At 37.5% G+C, this 21,117-nt stretch overlaps 1 protein-coding gene across 1 annotated transcript; it reads right to left on the reverse strand.

The window, feature by feature from the left end:
* Positions 1 to 1,835: 1,835 nt before the first annotated feature.
* LOC110124470 (olfactory receptor 4C16-like) lies at positions 1,836 to 2,768 on the reverse strand. The gene has a single exon (XM_070463126.1). It carries the CDS (start codon positions 2,766 to 2,768, stop codon positions 1,836 to 1,838), a length of 933 nt encoding a protein of 310 aa, XP_070319227.1.
* Between the last annotated feature and the right edge of the window lie 18,349 nt (positions 2,769 to 21,117).

The raw sequence follows: 21,117 nt of genomic DNA on the forward strand, positions 1-21,117 counted from the left end.
TTTTTAATGGCTGAGTAATATTCCATGGTGTATATGTACCACACTTCCTTATCCACTCGTTTGCTGATGGACATCTAGGTTGCTTCCATGTCCTAGCTATTATAAACAGTGCTGCAATGATCATTGGGGTGCATGTATCTCTTTCAGATCCGGTTTCCTCGGTGTGGATGCCCAGAAGTGGTGTTGCTGGGTCATATAGCAGTTCTATTCCAGTTTTTTAAGAAATCTCCACACTGTTTTCCATAGTGGCTGTACTAATATGCATTCCCACCAACAGTGTAACAGGGTTCCCTTTTCTCCACACCCTCGCCAGCATTTATTGCTTGTAGACTTTTGGATAGCAGCCATCCTGACTGGCATGGACTGGTACCTCATTGTGGTTTTGATTTGCATTTCTCTGATAATGATTGATGTTGAGCATCTTTTCAAGTATTTGTTAGCCATCTGTATGTCTTCTTTGGAGAAATGTCTGTTGAGTTCTTTGGCCCATTTTTTGATTGGGTCATTTATTTTTCTGGAGTTGAGCTGGAGGAGTTGCTTGTATATTTTTGAGATTAATCTTTTGTCTGTTGCTTCATTTGCTATTATTTTCTCCCAATCTGAGGGCTGTCTTTTCACCTTGCTTAGATTGGGACAGCCGTCAGATTGGGAGAAAGACAGTCCCCTCTTAAAATATCCCTGTGGTCAACTTAAGTGTCCCTTTATTTCCCTTACTTAAATTATTTGCAATGACTGATTATTTTTTAGTATTTCCACAGTTTAGCCTTTATCAGAGAGAATCTCATAATTCATATCTGTCATATAAATATTGCTGTTTCAAAATCTAAAACTCCTCCTTTTTGTATTATGTAATTATTTGTTTAACTCTCTTAATATTAAAAGATGACTAACATCAATAGTTTTCCATCTTAACATTTATTCACATAAGTGTATTTTTCTTACTTTGAACCATCTATGCTCTGACAATAATCTAATATTATGAACACATTACTGGAACTGGCATGATTCAAGAAACCTCAACACCAACCCGCAAATTAGAAGAAATCTAATTAGGAGTATAAAGTATATTTTACAGAAAGAATGCTCTAACCACCAACCCCAAAGTGAAAAATTTTAAGTTCAAAGACTTACTTCAGGAACCTGAATTTTCTCACTGTTATGTCAATATCTGAAAGGGTATGTATGTAAGTTTATGTAGGTTGTATTTAAGTTTTAAGGTATGTATTTAAGTTTATGTCACTGTCTGTAAGGGTGTGTATGTTTACATACATTTGTATGTAAACAAGTGTGAGAACTTGTAGTAAATAGTAAAGAAATACATTGAATTTAACATAAATTATATATCCTCCTTGACAAATGTTTTACAATTATTTGATTCTGATACATGCTGTTACCAGAAAGGACTACTAGAACTATGCCCGTGGTCAAACATAATAAAACTAACATGTCTAATAAAGGGAGCAGTTTAGAAGAAATGAAATCGGCAAGTTTGTAATATAAACATGTAGATGGGTGTCTCATTGCAGAGAATACCAGAAATCATCCTGAGAAGGGGCAGCGGAATTATTAGATCACAACCCGAGTAACACTAGTCATGCAAGTGAGGCAGAGACAAGGTATAGAAAACCAATGGACCTAACAAACCAGTGTTTACCTGGTTCTGTGTCTTTCCCAACTGAAATTGAACACTGTAAGTGTTCACATTACCTATTTCCTAAAACAACTAACTGCATGTTGAAGGACAAGATTGTATCAATACCACATGAAGAACATTATATCCTGTAAGGATTTTTAATAAATTAATCTGGATTATGAAGAAAAATTGAAACATCCATTTATCTTTTGTCATCTGAAATCAACTTCTTGCTCCATAACATCTTTATGGCATTATTCACTCCTGCATTCCTCAGTGTATAAATTAGAGGGTTGAGCAAAGGTGTTCCAATTGTATAAAACACAGCTATCATTTTATCCTTGGAGAAGGTGGTTGTAGGACGTGTGTACATAAATACGCAAGGACCAAAGAACGAAATGGCCATAATGAAGTGGGAGGCACAGGTGGAGAGGGCTTTTTTCCTCCCTTCAGTGTTGTGGTTTCTCAGATAATGCAAGACAACAATATAAGAAGACATCAGCATGACAAAACTCACTGTACAGATGGCCCCACTGTTGGACACCAAGAGTAGGTTGGTCACATAAGTGTCTGTACAGGCAAGTTTCAACAAAGGTTGCAAGTCACAAAAATAGGGATCAGTCACATTGGGACCACAGAAAGGTAAACTCAGGGCCAGAAAAACCTTAGCTGAAGAATGCCCAATGGACCCCACCCAGGCCACAGCCACTAACACACCACAAACTTGATGACTCATAATGGTCCTGTAGTGTAGAGGCTTACAGTTGGCCACATAGCAGTCAACAGCCATGAGGACGAGGATGAAGATTTCCAGACAGCCAAAGAAATGAGATGTAAAAACTTGGGTCATGCACTCGTTGAAAGAGATAGTAGCATTCTTCAAAAGGACATCTGCAATCATCCTAGGGGCTCTGCATGTAGAGAAACAGGTATCAGATAAAGATAAATGGAAAACAAAGAAATACACTGGGCTCCCAAGTGCTGAACTGGTCTTGATGGTAATAATAATCAGCAAGTTACCCAGTAATGTCCCCAAATATAAAAGCAAGAATGTGACAAACACTATTTTCTTCCTAACAGGATCCTGTGTCAACCCAAGCAGAATAAACTCAGTCACATTATTTTTCAGTTGCATGATTTCACAAGTGAAGAGAAAGGATGAGTGTAAAATGGATTATTTGTAAAAAAAAAAACAAAAACCAAAAAAAAAAAAAACTAATTCATGGTGTTATCTAATGTTATAGAATATTTGAGGAAAAGTGTTTTTCACCAGAAACATTCTAATATTATTAATATTTCTTAATAATTTACTTTAACCACTTTGTTTCTTTATTTGTAATGACCACTTCACCCACTATGAGTTTCAATAAGCTGATGAATATGATTCTTTCCAAAAAAGAATCTTCAAATAAAACCACTTGTTAGCAGGGGTATGACTCTGTTGAAGTTTGTCAGCGTTATAAATATGTTCTTCAAGATATTGTTATGCTGTATTTGATTAACATTTTTATATTTAAAGAATGTGTGTCCCTTGTTTTGCTGATATGTTACTCTGCATTTAGGAAACATTTGACATCCCTTGGGGATCTGTGATATAAATACAAGGTTGTACAACACTTTTTACCCCATAAGTAATGTCTTAACTTTATACATATATTTATATACCATATAGGTTTACACACATATTAGAAATTTGTATTATTTATACCTCTGTAATGATCTGTCTCTTCATGGCATACTTGCTCCCTTGATTACACCTTGAAAAGACAAATAGGAAACACTTATGGAATTTAAATAATGTGTTGTAAACTTTAAGGTTTTTGTCATAATTAGTAGTTGACAGATACTAATGAACAGAAATGAATGTCTTTTTCATATTTGGTAATAAAAGTATCCTCAGGACTTCCTCACTTCTATTTTTCATTCCCCATTCCTGAACAGAATTCCTTAGAAGACTAAGTGCCTCTGAAATTACATTTCTAGTTAAAAAATAGTGAATTGTTATTTAGTAGTTCCTGTTCTCACAATTCGAGTTTTTAGTTTAAACATCCTAGATCTAGGTTTATTTATTTTATTTATTTATTTTTTTAGGAATCTGTGTCACCAGAAATCTGGTGTAGGGTCAGACCATGTTTACGTTCCCAGTAGAGTTTGCTAAATTATTCTGATCTTGGAAAAGTCTCCATTCACAGAACAGAGCAGAGAAACAGAAAATGGAGAGATGAGATTTTCTAGAAGAGATATAGTAGCTAATTAGTGTTTGACATCTTCATTCAATTCTATTTGGTCCTGCAGAGTTGATTATTATTAAACTTTGAAATGTCATTTTTCAACTAAGATTCCTTTTTCAAATGTAGGAAGATATATTATCATGGGCCAAGCCATGATCAAAACTTTAGAGTTTTTTTGTGTGTGTGTGTGTGTGAAGATAATGTTATAAGGAACCCTTTAAAAAAACGAACTGAAATATTATGCATTGAAGTGAAACCTACAAGATTATTTATCCTATTGCAGTTCTTCCTTTCTGAATCCCACCCACACCTCTAACACATTGTTTTAAATGTATAAAACAGACAATAATAGGAAGAGTAGATAAAATTTTGTCTTTTTACATCTTCTTCTCTCTTGACAAATTTATTTCTCTTCAACAAACTTGTAATGCACATTGTCTTCCTTCAAATTGCAAACAACTCTAGAAAATGTCTGATAGAGTTATTCACTTTCAAATGCCACACAGGGGAACAAATCTCTTTGCACTCTGTGAACATGGGCAAGGATCTTAAAACATAAAGAAAGCGAGCCTTGAAATTTTAATCATTACAATAAGATTATCCTTTCCCTTATTCATTTAAAAGAATAAAAGGGAGGTGTTATAATATACTATAAAAATATGAAATAAAAGCTATAACCAAACTAGACAGCATACTAAAATGCAGATACATTACTTTGCCGACAAAGGTCCAGCTAGTCAAAACTATGGCTTTTCCAGTAGTTTTGTATGGATATGAGAGTTAGACTGTAGAGAAAGCTGAGTGCTTAAGAATTGGTGCTTTTGAACTTTGGTGTTGGAGAAGACTCTTAAGAGTCACTTGGACAGCAAGGAGATCAAACCAACCTGTTCTAAAGGAAATCAGTCCTGAATACTCATTGGAAGGACTGATGCTGAAGCTGAAACTCCAATACTTTGACCACCTGATGTGAAGAACTGACTCATTGGAAAAGACCCTGATGCTGGGAAAGATTGAAGGCAGGAGGAGAAGGGGACAACAGAGGATGAGATGGTTGATGGCATCACCAACTCAATGGACATGAGTTTGAGCAAGGTCTGGGAGTTGGTGATGGATAGAGAAGCCTGGTGTGCTGCAGTCCATGGGGTTACAAACAGTCAGATATGACTGAGTGACTGAACTGAACTGATTATAAAATATTGGCACATGAGAATAGGGTAGGCACTGGATGTAAAATGATATGAAACTCTTACTACCCTAGTCCATGATTTTTTTCCATTCCTCTGAGTATGTATAGTTTGAGTTTGTATGTAATCAATCCCATAAATCTACCCATTTCTAGGCATGACATTTCTTTTTTTACATTGAGACATGTGTATTTAATAAATTAAGATTTTTAAATATATGCAGCATAATCAAGTTTTAGTAATTTTCCTCATTTAATATTGAATCAGTAGTTTCAGTTTGATGTGGGTTCAATCCCTGGGTTGGGAAAATCCCCTAGAGAAGGAAATGGCAACCCCTCCAGTATTCTTTCCTGGAAAATCTCATGGATAGAGGAACCTGACAGGCTGCAGTCCATGGGGTCACAAAGAGTTTGGCATGACTGACCAAGCAGCACACACAGTTTCAGTATGACATTAAAGTTCCTTATTCACTCTGCAGAAGTAAACCCATTTCTGTCTATACATATTTCAAACAATCTTGACTGTCTTAATCAGTTACTTTTTAATGTTTTCAAAAATTTTTTTTGTGCTCTCAAGAACACTTCAGGGATACTTTTTGACTATTGAACAAAGGACTACATTCTATAAAAGAGATGTTATAGTTCTCAAATCAAGAAATATTTATTAAAGTGAATGTTTAATAAAAATTAAGATTCAATGGAAGCTCTTAGAGAGTAGTAAGTGGAATAAAGGGATCTCAATAATGGAAATAATGTCAAAACCAAGTATTCACAATAAACAGGTGTTGAGTTGAGTTGAGGTCAGTTGCTCAGTCATATCCAGCTCTTTGCGACCCCATGGACTGAAGCACGCCAGGCCTCTCTGTCCATCAACAAATCCCGGAGTTTACTCAAACTCATGTCCATTGAGTTCTTGATGCCATCCAACCATCTCATCCTCTGTCCTCCTCTTCTCCTCCTGCTTTCAATCTTTCCCAGCATCAGGATCTTTTCAAATGAGTCTGTTCTTTGTATCAGGTGGCCAAATGGAGTTTCAGCTTCAGCATCAGTCTTTCCAATGAATATTCAGGACTGATTTCCTTTAGGATAGACTGGTTGGATCTCCTTGATGTCCAAGGGACTCTCAAGAGTCTTCTCCAATGCCACAGTTCAAAAGCATCAATTCTTCAGTGCTCAACTTTCTTTGTGGTCCAATTCTCACATCCCTACATGACTACTGGAAAAGCCATAGCTTTGACTAAATGGACCTTTGTTGGCAAAGTAATATCTCTGCTTTTTAATATGCTGTCTATATTAGTCATAATCTCATCTTGCAGTCTTCTGTGAATTTTAGGACTGAAGTGTCAAAAAAATGGACTTCTGATTACAGGATTTTTGTAACATGATTTTATAACATAAAGTTGTTTATATTGCAATAATGGATGTGCTTATTTTAGTTTCTATTTTGCAAAAAAAAAAAATCTTGCAAACTATGTGTTTTCAGGATATACTCTCTGAAGTAATTAAAAACATTGTGCAATATAGGATCTTAGTTAAGTGCCTTTTAATCAAATTTTCCACACTACTCCTTAAAATATAATCATCTTTTGTCATTGCTCTAGTACTATTCTGATTACAAAGTATATTAAAACAAATTTATAGAGTCTTATATTAAATTTACAGGGCCTTCTGGCAACAAAAATCAAGGCAACAATATTCCCAAGATCAGGTTTAAATAACTGTGAATCAGGTATAAATCTTGTAGTAGAGGATGTATTTTGTGATGTATTACTTGACCATGTAAGACAACTGGGACACTGATAACCATAAAATGGGCATCTAAAGCATTCAGCCTTTGTTTACATGAATTATTGGCCTTGGAGCATGCTGTTAGAGGCTGTGAATTATTCATATCTTTCTGATATTGGTAGATACTTTTATTTGCAGTATTTATATGATCACAGGCCCAAATTTATTTTTTCCAGAGAGAGGTTAACACCTTGTCTCATATTCACAAAAGAATATGACACAAACATGAGTTCAGAGACAAAGTAGCATCAGTAATACCGTGCATCTTCAATTAGTGGACATTTTGTTCCAGTTAATGGGCTGTCCCAATATTATTTATCCCCCCAAAGGTCCAAATAAAAATTGTTTAAAATCCCTGTCCATCTGGTCCATTGATGCCCTAGAAAACAGCCTGCTTGAGAATCACAATATGATCATAAAACTCAATACCGATTATTTATGCTTCCCTTCTCTGATTGTCCTCTGTATCATGAAATCACCATTTATTCATTACTCTTTCAGAGTCTTACTTTGCAGAGAGAAGACTTCTGTGGAGGGCAGTGGGCAGTATATATAAATATAATAATTTATATATTTCAGTGCTACTCTCTCAACCCATCCCACCTTCTCATTGCCCTGATATGCCCACAAGTCTGTTCTCTAAGTGTGCATCTCTAAGTCTACATCTCTCTTCCTGCCCTGAAAATAGGTTCATCAGTATCATTTTTCTAGGTTGCCTATTGGAGATATATTAAAAAGTGATATTGGCTTATTTTGAAACAATGCCTCTCTGAATACAAACATTGAAATTATATGTCACTTACTTGTTAGAAGAATCTCTGAACTAGTGTCAAGTATACCCATCCATTTTTGACAGAGGTCCTCTCACAGAATACTGAAACAAAAAATCTTCCTCTTTGCATACCAGAGGGAATATTTTAAGTCATGATGATGTACAACATTGGCAACCTAAAGATAATTAGCCCCTAAAGTTTTCTTTCTTTGCTAGATGGAATTATCCAGATATAATCAACTCAACTTTTGATTTGTCTATTCAATCTATATGGACAGCAACTGAATGCTCTTGTACTCAGTAACCAGATAGACACAAGGTCTTGGAGTTTTTAGTAACTTGTTGACCAAAAATAGAGGAAAATATGCAAGTGGATGTTGGAAAATGTTGGATAATAGATGAAAAACAATGTCATTGTTAAAAGAGGAAGTAGGTCAGTCTCATCCAGTGCCCTAAGATGTCTTTCTGTGCCTTAGGCAACACATTTATAGGTTTTGTAATTTATTTGCAAGTGCAATCCATGTAGTGTGGTTCCTGGACCCAGTTTCCATGCTGTGGACTGCACACATCACCAACCATGGAAATATAGACTAATAGCAGGTGAACCACAGATTCACATAGACCTCTAGCTTTTCTGTAAACTGAATTAATATCTCATACTATTTTCAAATTTATATCCAACTGTTTTTCTTACTTACATTAGTAAATATACACTTACTCTATTTATTGAAATAATCTAGCTTACTTACCATATATTAATTGAATAATTCTAAGACTAAGTTTAAAACCAGGGAGTCATGGAAATTAATGACGAATGAAAGACATTAGAATTATCAGTAAGACAATGAGCACAGGTTGAGATCCTTGTAGTCTTAGGTTATATAAACAAAAATATTTGGTAGACAATTGGATATTTTTTTAAGTTTGAGAAATGTGTCAGTGCTGTGCAATTAGATTTGAAACACCACTTATAAGTAATATTTTAAATCATGATATTAGATAAGGTATACAATATGGCAAACTCCCTTTGAAGATAGTTTGGTGGTTTATTACAAAGCTAAACATAAACTTGCCATATGTTCCTGTTGCCATCTGTTTCTAGGTGTCCCACAAATTAGTTGAAAACTTAGGTGCATGCAAAAAGTACACTTCATGTCCTTCAATAGGTGATTTGATAAACAAACTGTGAAGCACCCATGCAATGGAATATTATTCAGCAATAAGTAGAAATGAACTATCTAACCACAAAAATCTTGGAGAAACATTAAATGCATATTGCTAAATGAACAAGGCCAATCTGAAAATATATATACTGCATAAATCCAACTGTATGATATAAGAAGATAAAAATAAGGGTGTAGTAAAAATATCAAGTGGTTGCCAATGGTTGGGAGGGAAGAAGAAGAAATGGGTGTGATTAAGAGAAGCATGGAGAAAGCAATGGCACCCAAGTCCAGTACTCTTGCCTGGAAAATCCCATGGATGGAGGAGCCTGTAGGCTGCAGTGCATGGGGTGGTGAAGAGTCTGGACTGAGCGGCTTCAGTTTCTTTCTTTCTTTTTTTTTTTTTTTTTTAAGACATATTGGCATTCTCATATTTATTACAGCATTATTCACAGTAGCCAAGACATGCAAACCACCTAAGTGTCCACTGATGGATAAATGCATAAAGACAGTGTGGTATGCACATACTATGGAATATTATTTAAACAAAATTATATTATAGTATATTTCAATAAACCTGTGAATTCAAGGTTTTTTCTCTGATGAACAACTTTTGGTTTGCTGAATGAGAAAGTAAAGTCATTCAAATAAATAAGCAAAATCATATTGCCAAATATTAAATTTATATTAAATTGCCATCATTAAATTTAATATCATAAAATTGACAGACTATTTTTCTTTTATTTACCCTTGCCTTGAGTTTTTTTTTTTTATATCTTTTTTTTTCTTTTTTTCCATTTATTTTTATTAGTTGGAGGCTGATTACTTTACATCATTGCAGTAGTTTTTGTCTTACATTGAAATGAATTAGCCATGGATTTACATGTATTTCCTATCCCGGTCCCCCCTCCCACCTCCCTCTCCACGAGATCCCTCTGGGTCTTCCCAGTGCACCAGGCCCGAGCACTTGTCTCATGCACCTAACCTGGGCTGGTGATCTGTTTCACCCTAGATAATATACATGTTTCGATGCTGTTCTCTTGAAACATCCCACCCTCGCCTTCTCCCAGAGTCCACAAGTCTGTTCTATACACCTGAGTCTCTTTTTCTGTTTTGCATATAGGGTTATCATTACCATCTTTCTAAATTCCATATATATGTGTTAGTATACTGTAATGGTCTTTATCTTTCTGGTTTACTTCGCTCTGTTTAATTGGCTCCAGTTTCATCCATCTCATTAAAACTGATTCAAATGAATTCTTTTTAATGGCTGAGTAATATTCCATGGTGTATATGTACCACAGCTTCCACATCCATTCGTCTGCTGATGGGCATCTAGGTTGCTCCCATGTCCCGGCCACTATAAACAGTGGTCCGATGAACATTGGGGTGCACGTGTCTCTTTCAGATCTGGTTTCCTTGGTGTGTATGCCCAGAAGTGGGATTGCTGGGTCATATGGCAGTTCTATTTCCAGCTTTTTAAGAAATCTCCACACTGTTCTCCATAGCAGCTGTACTGATTTGCATTCCCACCAACAGTGTAAGAGGGTTCCCTTTTCTCCACACCCTCTCCAGCATTTATTGCTTGTAGACTTTTGGATAGCAGCCATCCTGACTGGCGTGTAATGGTACCTCATTGTGGTTTTGATTTGCATTTCTCTGATAATGAGTGATGTTGAGCATCTTTTCATGTGTTTGTTAGCCATCTGTATGTCTTCCTTGGAGAAATGTCTGTTGAGTTCTTTGGCCCATTTTTTGATTGGGTCATTTATTTTTCTGGAGTTGAGCTGGAGGAGTTGCTTGTATATTTTTGAGATTAATCCTTTGTCTGTTGCTTCGTTTCCTATTATTTTCTCCCAATCTGAGGGCTGTCTTTTCACCTTGCTTATAGTTTCCTTTGTTGTGCAAAAGCTTTTAAGTTTCATTAGGTCCCATTTGTTTATTTTTGCTTTTATTTCTGAAATTCTGGGATGTGGGTCATAGAGGATCCTGCTGTGATTTATGTCAGAGAGTGTTTTGCCTATGTTCTCCTCTAGGAGTTTTATAGTTTCTGGTCTTACATTTAGATCTTTAATCCATTTTGAGTTTATTTTTGTGTATTGTGTTAGAAAGTGTTCTAGTTTCATTCTTTTACAAGTGGTTGACCAGTTTTCCCAGCACCACTTGCTAAAGAGGTTATCTTTTTTCCATTGTATATCCTTGCCTCTTTGTCGAAGATAAGGTGACCATAGGTTCGTGGATTTATCTCTGGGCTTTCTATTCTGTTCCATTGATCAATATTTCTGTCTTTGTGCCAGTACCATACTGTCTTGATGACTGTGGCTTTGTAGTAGAGTCTGAAGTCAGGCAGATTGATTCCTCCAGTTCCATTCTTCTTTCTCAGGATTACCTTGGCTATTCGAGGTTTTTTTGTATTTCCACACAAATTGTGAAATTATTTGTTCTAGTTCTGTGAAAAATACCTTTGGTAGTTTGATAGGGATTGCATTGAATCTTTAGATTGCTTTGGGTCGTATAGCCATTTTGACAATATTGATTCTTCCATTTCATGAACACGGTATATTTCTCCATCTGCTTGTGTCCTCTTTGATTTCTTTCATCATTGTTTTATAGTTTTCTATGTATAGGTCTTTTGTTTCTTTAGGTAGATATACTCCTATGTATTTTATTCTTTTTGTTGCAATGGTGAATGGTATTGTTTCCTTAATTTCTCTTTCTGTGTTCTCATTGTTAGTGTATAGGAATGCAAGAGATTTCTGTGTGTTAATTTTATATCCTGCAACTTTACTGTATTGGTTGATTAGCTGTAGTAATTTTCTGGTAGAGTCTTTAGGGTTTTCTATGTAGAGGATCATGTCATCTGCAAACAGCGAGAGTTTCACTTCTTCTTTTCCTATCTGGATTCCTCTAACTTCTTTTTCTGCCCTGATTGCTGTGGCCAACACTTCCAAAACTATGTTGAATAGTAGCGGTGAGAGTGGGCACCCTTGTCTTGTTCCTGATTTCAGGGGAAATGCTTTCAATTTTTCACCATTGAGGGTGATGCTTGCTGTGGGTTTGTCACATATAGGTTTTATTATGTTGAGGTATGTTCTTTCTATTCCTGCTTTCTGCAGAGTTTTAATCATAAATGGATGTTGAATTTTGTCAAAGGCTTTTTCTGCATCTATTGAGATAATCATATGGTTTTTATCTTTCAATTTGTTAATGTGGTGTATTACATTGATTGATTTGCGGATATTAAAGAATCCTTGCATTCCTGGGATAAAGCCCACTTGGTCATGGTGTATGATTTTTTTAATATGTCGTTGGATTCTGTTTGCTAGAATTTTGTTAAGGATTTTTGCATCTATGTTCATCAGTGATATTGGCCTGTAGTTTTCTTTTTTTGTGGCATCTTTGTCTGGTTTTGGAATTAGGGTGATGGTGGCCTCATAGAATGAGTTTGGAAGTTTACCTTCTTCTGCAATTTTCTGGAAGAGTTTGAGTAGGATAGGTGTTAGCTCTCTCTCTAAATTTTTGGTAGAATTCAGCTGTGAAGCCATCTGGTCCTGGGCTTTTGTTTGCTGGAAGATTTCTGATCACAGTTTCGATTTCCTTGCTTGTGATCATTTTGTTAAGATCTTCTATTTCTTCCTGGTTCAGTTTTGGAAAGTTATACTTCTCTAAGAATGTCCATTTCTTCTAAGTTGTCCATTTTATTGGCATAGAGCTGCTGGTAGTAGTCTCTTATGATCCTTTGTATTTCAGTGTTGTCTGTTGTGATCTCTCCATTTTCGTTTCTAATTTTGTGAATTTGGTTTTTCTCCCTTTGTTTCTTAATGAGTCTTGCTAATGGTTTGTCAATTTTGGTTATTTTTTCAAAAAAACAGCTTTCAGCTTTGTTAATTTTTGCTATGATCTCTTTAGTTTCTTTTGCATTTATTTCTGCCCTAATTTTTAAGATTTCTTTCCTTATACTAACCCTGAGGTTCTTCATTTCTTCCTCCTCTAGTTGCTTTAGGTGTAGAGTTATTTATTTGACTTTTTTCTTGTTTTTTGAGGTAGGCCTCTCATGTTATGAATCTTCCCCTTAGCACTGCTTTTACAGTGTCCCATAGGTTTTGGGTTGTTGTTTTTTTCATTTTCATTCATTTCTATGCATATTTTGATTTCTTTTTTGACTTCTTCTATGATTTGTCAGTTATTCAGAAGCGTGTTGTTTAGCCTCCATATGTTTGAATTTTTAATAATTTTTTTCCTGTAATTGAGATCTAATCTTACTGCACTGTGGTCAGAAAAGATGACTGGAATGATTTTAATCTTTTTGAATTTACCAAGACTAGATTTATGGCCCAGGATTTGATCCATTCTGGAGAAGGTTCCGTGTGAACTTAAGAAAAAGGTGAAGTTGATTGTTTTGGGGTGAAACGTCATATAGATGTCAATTAGGTCTAGCTGGTCCATTGTGTCCGTTAAAGTTTGTGTTTCCTTGTTCATTTTCTGTTTAGTTGATCTATCCATAGTTATGAGTGGGGTATTAAAGTCTCCTACTATTATTGTGTTACTATTAATTTCCTCTTTCATACTCGTTAGCGTTTGCCTTACATATTGCGGTGCTCCTATGTTGGGTGCATATATATTTATAATTGTTATATCTTCTTCTTGGATTGATCCTTTGATCATTATGTAGTGTCCATCTTTGTCTCTTTTCACAGCCTTTATTTGAAAGTCTATTTTATCTGATATGAGTATTGCGACTCCTGCTTTCTTTTGGTCTCTGTTTGCATGAAATATTTTTTCCAGCCCTTCACTTTTAGTCTGTGTGTGTCCCTTGCTTTGAGGTGGGTCTCTTGTAGACAGCATATATAGGTGTCTTGCTTTTGTATCCATTCAGCCAGCCTTTGTCTTTTGGTTGGGGCATTCAACCCATTTACATTTAAGGTAATTATTGATAGGTATGGTCCCGTTGCCATTTATTTTGTTGTTTGGGGTTCACGTTTATACCACCTTTCTGTGTTTCCTGTCTAGAGAAGATCCTTTAGTATTTGTTGAAGAGCTGGTTTGGTGGTGCTGAATTCTCTCAGCTTTTGCTTGTCTGTAAAGCTTTTGAGTTCTCCTTCATATCTGAATGAGATCCTTGCTGGGTAGAGTAATCTAGGTTGTAGGTTATTCTCTTTCATTACTTTAAGTATGTCCTGCCATTCCCTTCTGGCCTGAAGGGTTTCTATTGATAGATCAGCTGTTATCCTTATGGGAATCCCTTTGTGTGTTATTTGTTGTTTCTCCCTTGCTGCTTTTAATATTTGTTCTTTATGTTTGATCTTTGTTAGTTTGATTAATATGTGTCTTGGGGTGTTTCGCCTTGGGTTTATCCTGTTTGGGACTCTCTGGGTTTCTTGGACTTGGGTGGCCATTTCCTTCCCCATTTTAGGGAAGTTTTCAGCTATTATCTCCTCGAGTATCTTCTCATGGCCATTCTTTTTGTCTTCTTCTTCTTCTGGGACTCCTATGATTCGAATGTTGGGGCGTTTCACATTGTCCTAGAGGTCCCTGAGGTTGTCCTCATTTCTTTTGATTCTTTTTTCTTTTTTCCTCTCTGCTTCATTTATTTCCACCATTTTATCTTCTAACTCACTTATCCTATCTTCTGTCTCTGTTATTCTACTCATGGTTCCCTCCAGAGTGTTTTTGATCTCATTTATTTCATTATTAATTTTTAATTGACTTTTTTTAATTTCTTCTAGGTCCTTGTTAAACATTTCTTGCATCTTCTCAATCTTTGTCTCCAGGCTATTTATTTGTAACTCCATTTTGTTTTCAAGATTTTGGATCATTTTTATTATCATTATTCTAAATTCTTTTTCAGGTAGATTCCCTATTTCCTCCTCTTTTGTTTGACTTGGTGGGCTTTTTTCATGTTCCTTTAGCTGTTGGCTATTTCTCTGCGTTTTCATCGTGTTTAGATTGCTGTGTCTGGAGTGGGCTTTCTGTATTCTTGTGGTCTGAGGTTCCTTTTTATTGTGGAGGTTTCACCCAGTGGGTGGGGTTGGACGATTGATTTGTCAAGGTTTCCTTGTAAGGGAAGCTTGTGTCAGCATTGTGGTACGTGGAATTGGATTTCTTCTCTCTGGAGTGCAATGGAGTGTCCAGTAATGAGTTTTGTGATGGGTCTCTGTGTTAGCTGTGACTTTGGAGAGCCTGTATGTTGACACTCAGGTCTATGTTCCTGCATTGCTAAAGAATTTGTGTTGTATGTCTTGTACTGGAGCTTATTGGCTCTTGGGTGGTGGTTGGTTTTGGTGTAGGTATGGAAGCTTTTGGATGGTCTCTTATTCCTTAATGTTCCGTGTAGTCAGGAGTTTTCTGGTTTTCTCAGGTTTTGGGCTTAAGTCTCCTGCCTCTGGATTTCAGTTTTATTCTTCCAATAGTCTCAAGACTTCCCCAACTATACAGCACTGATAATAAAACTTCTAGGTTAATGGTGAAAAGTTTCTCCACCATGAGAGATAGCCAGAGAGTTTCACAGAGTTACATGAAGAATAGGAGACGAAGGAAGGAGATAGAGGTGAGCAGGAGGAGAAAAAGGGGACTCAAGAGGAGAGAGACAGATCTACGCAGTTATCTGTTCCCAAAGTGTTCTCCGTAGCCCAGACACCCACAAAGATTCAGAGTTGGATTGGGAAGAGAAGGGGAAAGGAGGAAATAGAGGTGTTCTGAGGTAGAAAACAGAGAGTCAAAAGTGGGAGAGTATCACCACACTCCTGAATAGAAATGGGAACTGAATATTGGATTCTTAAATGACCAAAATTTATATCACATACTACTGAAAAACGAAGATTAAAAATCTAGTGTAGAGGTTAGACTCTTTGAAATACAATATTTAAAAACAAAAAAAGTTAGAACTGTATATGAAGTTCAGTTTAAAAATAGGATTTCTCTCTCTCTCTCTCTCTCTCTCTCTCTCACACTTTTTTTGGCAAGGTTATAGTGAAATGAAAATGAAAATTAAGGAATAATAGAGGAGTATTAGAGGACTTTAAAAGGAAATAGGAGAGAAAAACAAGAAAAAGAAAAAAAAAAGAAAAAAAAATTTTTCCCTAATTAAAAAAAATCGTAAAAATATATGAAAATGAAAGTTGAGGAGTAATGGGGGAGTAATAGGGAATTTTAAAAGAAAATAAAAGAGAAAAAATAAAAAATAAAAAAAAGGAAAGAAATTTTTTTTTTAAAAAAATTAAAAATATATATATATACATATATATCTAGGAATTTCTCTGGAGTTGTTGCGGTCAGCGTAGGTTCAGTTCAATTTCAGATAGCTCCTCTTTCCAGCTTACACTTCTCGATATCTGTAGGCCCCTTCCGGTGTAGTCAATGTTACCTTCAGGGATTTTAATCTGTTGGACCGGTCCTTTCTGAAGTGGTTCCCTTTGTTTATTTGGCTTCTGTTTGCAGTCTCTTCAGTGTCTAATTTCCGCCCTGACACAGGTGGGCAGAGGTGATCTCTTATTTAGGTTTGCTAGTTCAGTTCAGTCCTGCTATGGGGAGGGCGGGGCGCTGCAGACAGATGCCGCTCTGTGTGGATAGCACTCACCGTGTTCCGGCCACACTGGGTTTGCCCCGCTCACGGGTGTCAGTGCTTTCGCCGTCTACACTGCTCAGGCTCCCGGCTGCTCTATATGGAGCGGACCCTGCGTTGAGTGCGGTTCCAGTTTTCGCGTACTCCACAAAAGCGCAGATTTGGTTGCGCCTGCGTTTTGTGCCTTCCCCGAGCGGTTCAAGCAGCCAGAGGCTTGGGCATACTCTCCCCGGTGCAGCGCACCTTTTCCCTCCGCCTCGAGTGGCCCAGGCAGCCAGAGGCTTGGGTGCACTCTCCCCGGATGTGGCGCGCCTTTTCCCTCCGTGGCGAGCAGCTCAGGCAGCCAGAGGCTTGGGCACAATCTCCCCGGATACGGCGTGCTTTTCCCTCCGCGGCCCCAGCGCGCGCCGCCAGTTGGGTCTCAGGAAGTCTTTAGATAGAAACCGGGGGCCTGTTTGCAGTGTGGGAGAGGGTGGTTTCTCAGGGGCTGAGTTTGCCCTTTTCCCCTCCCCCCTGCCTCCTACCTCCAGCGGGGATGGGCCGGCTCTTCTCTGGAGTTTCTCAGTCCCTTTGTTTTGTGAACCGCCGGCAGTGTGTTCGGGCCGGTTAATTTTGACCCTTGCTATCCCACAGTTTAAAAAAGCTCCCTCCGATTGCTCTCAGGGTCTTCGGGCCGGTCCTCACCCTAAGCAATGCCTCCCGCTCCTCTCCGTTCCGCCCCGCTTGTTACTGGTGGGTACGGGCGTCTGGGGTACTTTTCTGCTGGGAGTTGCTTTTAGGCACGTAATCTGTGGGCCTTGTTTAATTTTTCCTCCCAGTTAGAATGCTGAAAACTTCCGCCAGTCCCGCCAGTGAGAGGGTTTCCTGGTGATTGGAAACTTCCTATTAAGACTCCCTTCCCGGGACGGGTCTCCGTCCATAGCTCTTTTGTCTCCCTTTTTATCTTTTATATTTTGTCCTACCTCCCTTTGAAGACAATGGGCTGCTTTTCTGGGCGCCTGATGTCCTCTGCTAGCGATCAGAAGTTGTTTTGTGAAATTTGCTCAGCGTTCAAATGTTCTTTCGATGAATTTGTAGGGGAGAAAGTGGTCTCCCCGTCCTATTCCTCCACCATCTTGGCTCCTCCTCCGGCTTCACTTTCACTTTCCTGCATTGGAGAAGGAAATGGCAACCCACTCCAGTGTTCTTGCCTGGAGAATCCCAGGGATGGCGGAGCCTGGTTGGCTGCCGTCTATCAGGTCGCACAGAGTTGGACATGACTAAAGCGACTTAGCAGCAGCAAGAGAAGCATGGGAATACATAGGACAGATTTATCCCATGATACTGTAAAGGTGGATACATTACACATCATAGAAACAGTTGAAATTCATAGAACATGCAACACAAAGAGTGAATGCTAATGAAAATTACAGACTTTGGGTGATAATAATGCCATATTGCATTCAATATGCAAAGTATAATGGATGAGTTTTCCCATGTCCTTGTCTCCTCACCCATATTTGGTAATGTCAGTATTTTCAATATATCCAGCCCAATAAATCTGTATGTGTGGTAACTTATCATATATTATTTTCATTTCCCTAATGAAATGTGATGGCTTCCCACGTGGCACAGTGGTAAAAAAAATCTGTCTGCCAATGCAGGAAGTGCAAGAGGCAGTGGTTCAATCCCAGGGTTGGGAAGAACCCCTGAGTAGGAAATGGTAGCCTGCTCTAGTGTTTTTGCCTGGAATATTCCATGGACATGGTTGCCAAGAGTCGGACACAGCTGAGTGACTAAGCACACAGTAAAATGCAATGCTCAGAATCTTTTCACATGCTTGTTTTCATCAGTGTATCTTCTTTGGCAAGAAGTCTATACAGATCATTTGCCCATTTTCTCTGTTGGGTTTTTTCTTTGTTTGTTTGTTTCTTATTTTAGGTCTTCTCCAACATTTCAGCGAATGTTCTTTATACATTTTGGATATGAGTTATTTAGCATATATGTCTTTTACAAATACTTTCCACCAGTCTGTGGTTAGCCTTTTAATTGTCTCAAAAGTATCTTTTTCAGAATAGAATTTTTAATTGTAAAGAAACTCATCTAACATGTTTTTCAATTCCTGATGTAAACATCATGTTTTTAGTAGACTTTATCTTTGTGGGTCATTTTTAGATTCACAGCAAATCGGAGTGGAAAATCAAGAGAGCTTGCATAAACTGTCTATGCTCTCAACCCTCACAAATACCCAAGCCCTTCCTCTTATCAACATCCTAACTAGGGTGTTATATTTGTTACGTTTAAGGGACCTGATTTGTTACTGAAATATCATTATCACCCAAAGCATATAGTCAACATTAGAGTCACTCTTAATATAGTGCATTCTATGGATTTTACTTAAAGGACCCCCTGGAGAAGAACATGGCAACCCATTCCAGTATTCTTGTCTTAGAATTCCTTGGACAGAACAGCCTGATGGGCTACAGTCCATGGGATCACAGTCAGAAAGACTGAGTGAATAGCACTGTACTATACTACAATGACATTTATATGCCACCATGGTATCATACACATAATTTAACTGCCATAAAAACCCTCTGTGTTCTGTTTATTCATTCTTCTGTGAAAATTAAAGAGAAGCCTCATTAAAATGGAGTTTGGAGGACAAAAAAAAATGCCCTCTCATGCATGCACCACTGCACATCAATACAGAACCCAACAGGAAAGAGGTGCACCGTATCTATTGCAGGAAGTGACACTACTTCACCGTGGCCAGCAGGAGGAAGTAAGGTTTTTTCCTTGCCTAGCAACAACTCAGCCAATGAGGGACTATTTAAACTCAGCCAATGAAAGCCACTAGACTTCAAGCTCCCAGTTTCCATTTACAGACATTTTGTATATAATAGTCCCTCCAAAATTTCCCATGCTTTTCTTTGCTGTTTCAGACTCCCATGCGATTCATCATGGTTGCAGGTCAAATGGCAAGTTTTTCTTAGTTTTATTGAAATATGGTTGACTTATATAACCATATAAGATACACAGTCTAATGACTGACTTACATATGTCACAACATGGTGGCTGAATAGGTTTAGTGGACATCCATTATCTCATATACATGCAAAATTAAAGAAATTTTAAAATATGTATTTTTCTTTTGATTTTTCCTCTTTCTTTAGAATTTATTCTGACAACTTTCATGTATAATATGCAACAGTGATAATTATATTTATTATGTGGTATGCTACTTCCCCAGGTCTTATCTGTCTTATAACTGGATGTTTATAACTTTTGGCTCTCTTCATCTGATCTCTCAATCCCAGATAACCACAAATCTGTGACCTCTTTCTCCAATTTTTGTGTTTGCATTTGTAACCACTGATCTGATCCTTTTCTTGGCAGTTTTTGTTTGTTCACATATGACATAAAACATTATGTTAGTTCTTAATATACAACAAAGGGATTTGATATTTCTGTATATTTCAAAATGATCACCATGATGTCTAGTTACCATCTATCACAATACAAAGATATTATACTACTATTGACTATATTGACAATTCATCTGTCAGCTTTAAATATGGACTTGAATTTGTTGAAGAAATATTTATTACACATTTAATTCCATTCTTTATTACATATTTAACTTCATTACTAATGATAAGTCTGTTCAGATTGTCTGTTTCTTCCTGATTCAGTGTCGGTAGTGAGAGAGTTAATTCTTACGTTGATTGATAAGGAGTCGGGGCCCTCAAGGAAAAGAAAAGGCTCTGGGGCTCTCAAGAAGGAGAAAAGAACAAACGTTTTACCTGTATTCCTTTGTCTTAGTCATATAAGGCTTTTTTTTTCTCTTTTTCCTGTAAGCCCAGAGCTAATGATCACACACACACACACACACACACACACACACACACAGCAGCTCATCTTGCTCAAGGGTACATTTTCCCTTAAGCTCTGTACTAATGATTATACAGCAACAGTGTATCTGCTCAAGGACATGTTTCTTGTAAATAAGAACCTTCTGACTAATCTTGCTACATTAAGATGTATATGGTGGCAGTGGGCCTGGTAGTAAGACTAGTGACATTCAGAAAACTAAGATCATGGCATCTGGTCCCATCACCTCATGAGAAATAGATGGGGAGACAATCGAAACAGTGTCAGACTTTACCTTTTTGGGCTCCAAAATCCCTGCAGATGATGATAGTAGCCATGAAATTAAAAGATGCTTACTCCTCAAAAGGAAAGTTATGACCAACCTAGACAGCATATTAAAAAGCAGAGACAGTATTTTGCCAACAAAGGTCGGTCTGGTCAAGGCTATAGTTTTTCCACTGGTCAGTATGGATGTGAGAGTTGGACTGTGAAGAAAACTGAGTGCTGAAAAATTGTTGCTTTTGAACTATGGTATTGGAGAAGACTCTTGAGAGTCCCTTGAACTGCAAGGAGATCCAAGCAGTTCATCCTGAAAGGAGATAAGTCCTGGCTGTTCATCGGAAGGACTGATGCTAAAGGTGAAACTCCAGTACTTTGGCCACCTCATGCGAAGAGTTGACTCATTGGAAAAGATCCTGATGCTGGGAGGGATTGGGGGCAGGAGGAGAAGGGGACAACAGATGGCTGGATGGCATCACTGACTTGATGGGCATGGAGTTGGTGATGGACAGGGAGGCCTGGCATGCTGTGATTCATGGGGTTGCAAAGAGTCGGACACAACTGAGTGACTGAACTGAACTGAAGACTAGTCAATGAGGCAGTCTCTGTCCCCTTTCTGATGTCTATATCAGGAGCATTCTTTGTTCTTTTTCAA

The sequence above is a fragment of the Odocoileus virginianus genome, unplaced genomic scaffold (assembly GCF_023699985.2).
Source record: "Odocoileus virginianus isolate 20LAN1187 ecotype Illinois unplaced genomic scaffold, Ovbor_1.2 Unplaced_Scaffold_30, whole genome shotgun sequence".
NCBI classification, from domain to species: Eukaryota; Metazoa; Chordata; class Mammalia; order Artiodactyla; family Cervidae; genus Odocoileus; species Odocoileus virginianus.